Source organism: Centroberyx gerrardi, chromosome 10 (genome assembly GCF_048128805.1).
Source record: "Centroberyx gerrardi isolate f3 chromosome 10, fCenGer3.hap1.cur.20231027, whole genome shotgun sequence".
In the NCBI taxonomy this organism is placed as follows: Eukaryota; Metazoa; Chordata; class Actinopteri; order Beryciformes; family Berycidae; genus Centroberyx; species Centroberyx gerrardi.
In genome coordinates this window covers 1,640,940-1,645,817 of record NC_136006.1, presented here as the reverse complement: position 1 = coordinate 1,645,817, position 4,878 = coordinate 1,640,940, and the positions used below count along the sequence as shown (strand labels likewise).

Sequence of the window (4,878 nt, the reverse complement as noted above, 5' to 3'; positions counted from 1 at the left end):
TGACTTTCAGTGATTATTTTACCAAATAAATACCTTCACTTTTTGTCAGACTAAAATCAAGAAATCTGGTAATAGAAAAATTCCCGTTCTTGGTAAAATGATGGTGGTGTCTTAACCAGCCTAGGATGAAAGAATGAATGATTTGTTTAACTTTTGAACTTTGGACTGATGGTGGTTGTAGAGGGATTGTTGTATTGACACCAAATGCACAGGTGTCCAAATTTATTTTGTTGCCTTTATTGAGTCAACAAATTTAAATCACTCTACAGCCTCTCTCTACAGTATGTTGGCCTCACAGGAGTCAGGCTGCAGTATCTGAAGTGTAACAATCAGTTTAATAGCTTTTCTAAACCAGGGATAGAAAAAGGCATAGATCACAGGATTTAGACAGGAATTACAATAAAGCAGCCAGGCCCCAAAGGCTGAATATGAAGCACCACTTGAGGTATCCTGGCCTGCAAGAGAGGGATAGTAATACGGACAGAAACATATTAGAAAAACAACTATGACAATACCAAGAGTCCTGGCTGCTTTCATCTCAGATTTCTTAGCAGTTACAGTCACTGAACGCTGGAGTGTGACAGCCACAGTGTGGGATCGCATGGCACGAGCCTGAGACACAGCCACCACAAATACTCTCATATACAGAACTATGATGACAGTAATGGGACCAATAAAGGTCACAACAAGGTCAACAGCTCCTGTGATGTAGTTAATGACAACCACACACTCTCCATAGCAGAAATTATACCTGTTTGGTTGTCTCAGGAAATCCCTGAGTATCAAACAGTTGTAGAGAGCAGAAAAGATCCAACACAGACAAACACAGATTTTAACTCTTCCCTGAGTGATTTTGGTGGGGTAACGCAGAGGGTCACAAATAGCCACATAGCGGTCGACTGATATGAGCACCATGTTTCCTACAGAGGCAGAGGTAACAATAAAGGAAGCATAGTGAAAGAGAGCACACATGAAGTCCCCCAGAAACCAGCAGGCCCCTATGAGGAGGATTTCAACCGGCATCAGCAGGAGGCCCACAAGGAAGTCTGAGACAGCCAGGGAGAGGAGGAGGAGGTTGGTGGGGGTGTGGAGCTGCCTGGAATGAGTTTCATTGAAAGTAGTAATGGCAGTCTCAAAAATAGTGTTACCATTAGTTGTATTAGTAATAATAGTAGAAGTAGTAGTATGTTTAATGCAGGATGTAACAGATGTAAAGCGTTATTAATGATCATAAGCATTATTAAAATTCCAGAATGTATTCATTAAAGGCCTAAGTGTGACATCACATCTACGAATTAGCCCAAAACCATCTCTTCTTAAAAGTATAAGTGTTAATATTTAGTAATATAAAAATATTTTAGTCTATAATGAGAAGTATATCGCTACCTGAAGTGGGAAATGGAGATGATCGCCAGCAGGTTGAGAGCCACAGTGAGCAGAGAGATGGAGGACAGCAGAATGTAGAGGAGCATGGCCTCAGAGTGAGGACGCATCTGCTTCCTGCAGGAAGTGTTGAGGAGCTGTGGAAAGCAGAGTTCACCTCCTTCCAGGGTCTCCATCATCAGAGAGAGAGGAGGAGAGGAGAAGCTGCTGAGGTCTGGCAGCTTTCTGACCAAAGCTCTCTATCTTACAGCTGATTTATGTCTTTTCTCCCTCCCCTCCCTTCCTTCCTCTTGCTCTCACTTTCTACATCATCCTCTCATCTCCATCTTCATCACTCTCTTCTCTCTCTCTCTTTTTCACATCACTTCATCACCTCTCTGCTTTCCCTTCTGCAATTTCAGCATTCATGGTGGTAATGTAGCTTAGGTGTTTCTGTTACAGTACCTTCAACATTGATATGCCAGGGCCAGTTAAGGTTTGTGTGGAAGGAGGAGAACACTGTAGTGTGAGTAGTTACAGATGGTGTATGATATCAATCAAATTTAGGATTGATGTCAATGAGAATTAAAGAATGGTGCTCCAGATGTCAGAGAGTATCAAGAGGCCTCATCTGATGGACAGAATTAGCTTGGTTCCAGACTCCTGAGTCGCGACCCGCCCACTCTTCAGATTTGGTCGAGCGATTCAGAGAATCTGGTGTTGCTCTATTCAATGGCGTGTTCTAGCTTGGAAAAATGATCAGGCCAATCAGCGCCATTGTGGGCAACGGTTTTTCATTGGCGTTTCGGCAGAATAATGTTTGTTGAAATCACCCCTTATCACCAACATATTGTCTTTGCAAAGACGCTATTTATGTCAAAAACGACCAACTTTCTTTGTAAAGTTGGTAAATACGCCCAGCATCAGTGTAACTGAAAATAACGTCAGAGCGGCCGGATACGTCAGTCACTAGTGATTGGTCAGGGGAAAATCGACCCCCCCACACACACAGAAAACAGCTAACATGGAGGCAATCTCAGGCTGAATAATGGGGTGGGAACGAAATGTCCATTCAGTCTGAATATCAGGCTAGGACAGAATCCCAAGCTTGCTTGAATTTGAGATATATATGGGCTCACAAGAATTATGAGTAGACCAGTATTAAGTCACAATTACAGGAGTTCAGCAATGGAAGACATGCATCAGCAGTCAGGTAGGCTGTGAAGGGGTGACAGCTTAACTACCTGAGAACACTGACTTACAAAGAAGTCTGAATGACTGGATTGTCAATGGCCAACACAAACTTGCAAATGCTGAGTCACTTAACACAGGGACGCCACAATAAATTAAAATCATCAGTAAAATCATACAACAGTCCACATAAAGGCCTCAGCAAAAAAATGAGTTTTAAGACATTGTTTGAAACTTTCAACTGAGGTAGCATTTCTTACTGAAATGGAGAGCTTGTTCCAGAGTTTAGGGGCCACGACAGAAAATGCACAGTCACCTCTGGATTTCAATTTGGTCCGTGGGACGGCAAGGAGACCTTGGTTGGAAGATCTAAGAGGTCTTGTTGGTGTTAGTGAGATCAGCAGTTCACTGATATAACTAGGAGCCAGACCATGCAGAGACTTGTAGGTAATTAAAAGAATATTAAAATCAATTTGATATTTAACGGGTAGCGAATGCAGAGAGACCAATAGAGGAGTGATGTGAGAGCGACGTGGTGTCTTGGTGAAATCCCTCGCAACTGCATTTTGAACTGTCTGTCTGCGAGCCAAGGAAGTTTGGCTAAGGCATGTGAACAGGGAATTGCAATAGTCAAGGCGAGTGGAGATAAATACATGGAGAAGTCTTTCCATTTACATTAATTTACATTGATGTGGAAACTGAAATGTTGATTAATGTGCACTGTCCCTGGTAAATAAATAAATAAAAAATAAATACATACATTTTTTGGGAGGAAAGAACTGGGTGAATTTTGTTAATGTTCCTCAGTTGAGAGTAACACGCCTGAACCAAGGAGTTGAGATGTTTGTCAAATTTCAAATGAGAATCCAAAATTACTCCCATGTTTCTAGAAGATGACCTGACATTGCTGGCTAAAGGACCAAGCTGCTGACTGGTTGAGCTGGATTTGTGGTCAGGGGCGATAAGTACCTCTGTTTTATCAGTTGTATCAGTTCAGCTGGAGGAAGTTGTGAGCCATCCAGACCTTTATAGCCGTTAGGCAATCTTGCAGTGAAAGTAGATTGTTGTGGTCATTTGGCTTAACTGATATGTACCACTGTGTCGTCGGCGTAACAATGGTAGGAAATATGGCCAAAGCCGCGAATAATGTGGCCCAGGGGAAGCATATATAAAGAGAATAAAATAGGCCCCAAAAGTGACCCCTGGGGCACTCCAGTCAATTTTCTGTTCAACAGGGTATGACATAAACCAGTCAAGAGCTGAGCCAGAGATACCCACCCAATGCTTGAGCCTAATGGCATGGTCAATATCAAATGCTGCACTTAAATCCAGCAACACTAATATTTAGCATTCACCATCATCTACATGCATTAAAATATCATTTAAAACTTTAAGAAGAGCCGTTTAAGTGCTGTGCTGCCGGCGGAAACCGGATTGGAATATATCAAATATGTCATTGCCTTCAACTAGCTCCAAAAGCTTCTTAGCTACAACTCTCTCCAAGACTTTGGACAGGAATGGTAATTTAGAAATTGGCTGGAAGTTCTGTGGTAAAGACGGATCGAGCCCAGGTTTTTTTTTAACAGGGGCTGGACAGTAGCCAAGTATTCTGGAACACAGCCAGAGGTGAGAGAGGAATTCACAATGATGAGTAGACTACGAGAAACAGTTACAAAGATGTCTTTGAGGAATTTAGAGGGGATGATGTTTAGGGGACTGGAAGATGGGCTCATAAATGACAAAATGTTATTGAGATCTTGCAATGAGATAGGAGTGAACTGAGTAAGTAGAACAGGAGAGACATAAGGTACTGCAAGTGGAGAGGTAGGGGCTGAAATATTATCTCTAAAGGGGGTCGCACACCGGTCTGGCGGATGACATACAGCGCCCTAAAATTCGAAACCAGTGTTTACAACGAAGGTGCACACTAACCAGGCGACGCCAGACGCCGGCGCCCAGCAACGACTTCCAGCGCTGCTCAGAGTCTTGGAGCGCCACTCAGCGCCACCACTACTGCTACTAAACCCAGAACAAGCCCAACAATCAATATAAGATATGCGGCTTGAAATGTATCATCGTGAACAGAAGTAGCAAGCCATCTAATATTTTAAAAGCAATAACTTGTTTTTATTTTGTCAGCTGACATTTGTTTTCCCATCTAAAAAACATCGCCTAGTAAATCAAATAAATGTAGGCTATCCAGTATATCCATTCATTCACTTTATGAATGGCCCTAAAAAAAAAAAAAAAGATGGATGATGAACGGTTAATAAATGAAGTAGGTAAATATCCGGAATTACACCATCAATCACAGATTATTAGATT

General features: G+C 42.1%; 1 protein-coding gene across 1 annotated transcript; it reads right to left on the bottom strand.

Annotated features, from left to right (window-relative positions):
* Positions 1–276: 276 nt before the first annotated feature.
* On the bottom strand, positions 277–1,662 carry LOC139931495 (trace amine-associated receptor 13c-like). The gene is made up of 2 exons (XM_071925018.2): positions 1,387–1,662; positions 277–1,096 (listed from the first exon to the last, which is right to left on the bottom strand). Exons 1-2 carry the CDS (start codon positions 1,560–1,562, stop codon positions 277–279), a joined length of 996 nt encoding a protein of 331 aa, XP_071781119.2. The 5' UTR covers positions 1,563–1,662.
* Positions 1,663–4,878: the final 3,216 nt, after the last annotated feature.

What these genes read in the sequence shown, in the direction of transcription:
- LOC139931495 (XM_071925018.2), bottom strand. Translation starts at nt 1,562, where the DNA reads ATGATGGAGACCCTGGAAGGAGGTGAACTCTGCTTTCCACAGCTCCTC. An exon ending in ATCTCCATTTCCCACTTCAG is followed by an intron (nt 1,097 to 1,386) that starts GTAGCGATATAC and finishes AACTCATTCCAG; the next exon opens with GCAGCTCCACACCCCCACCA.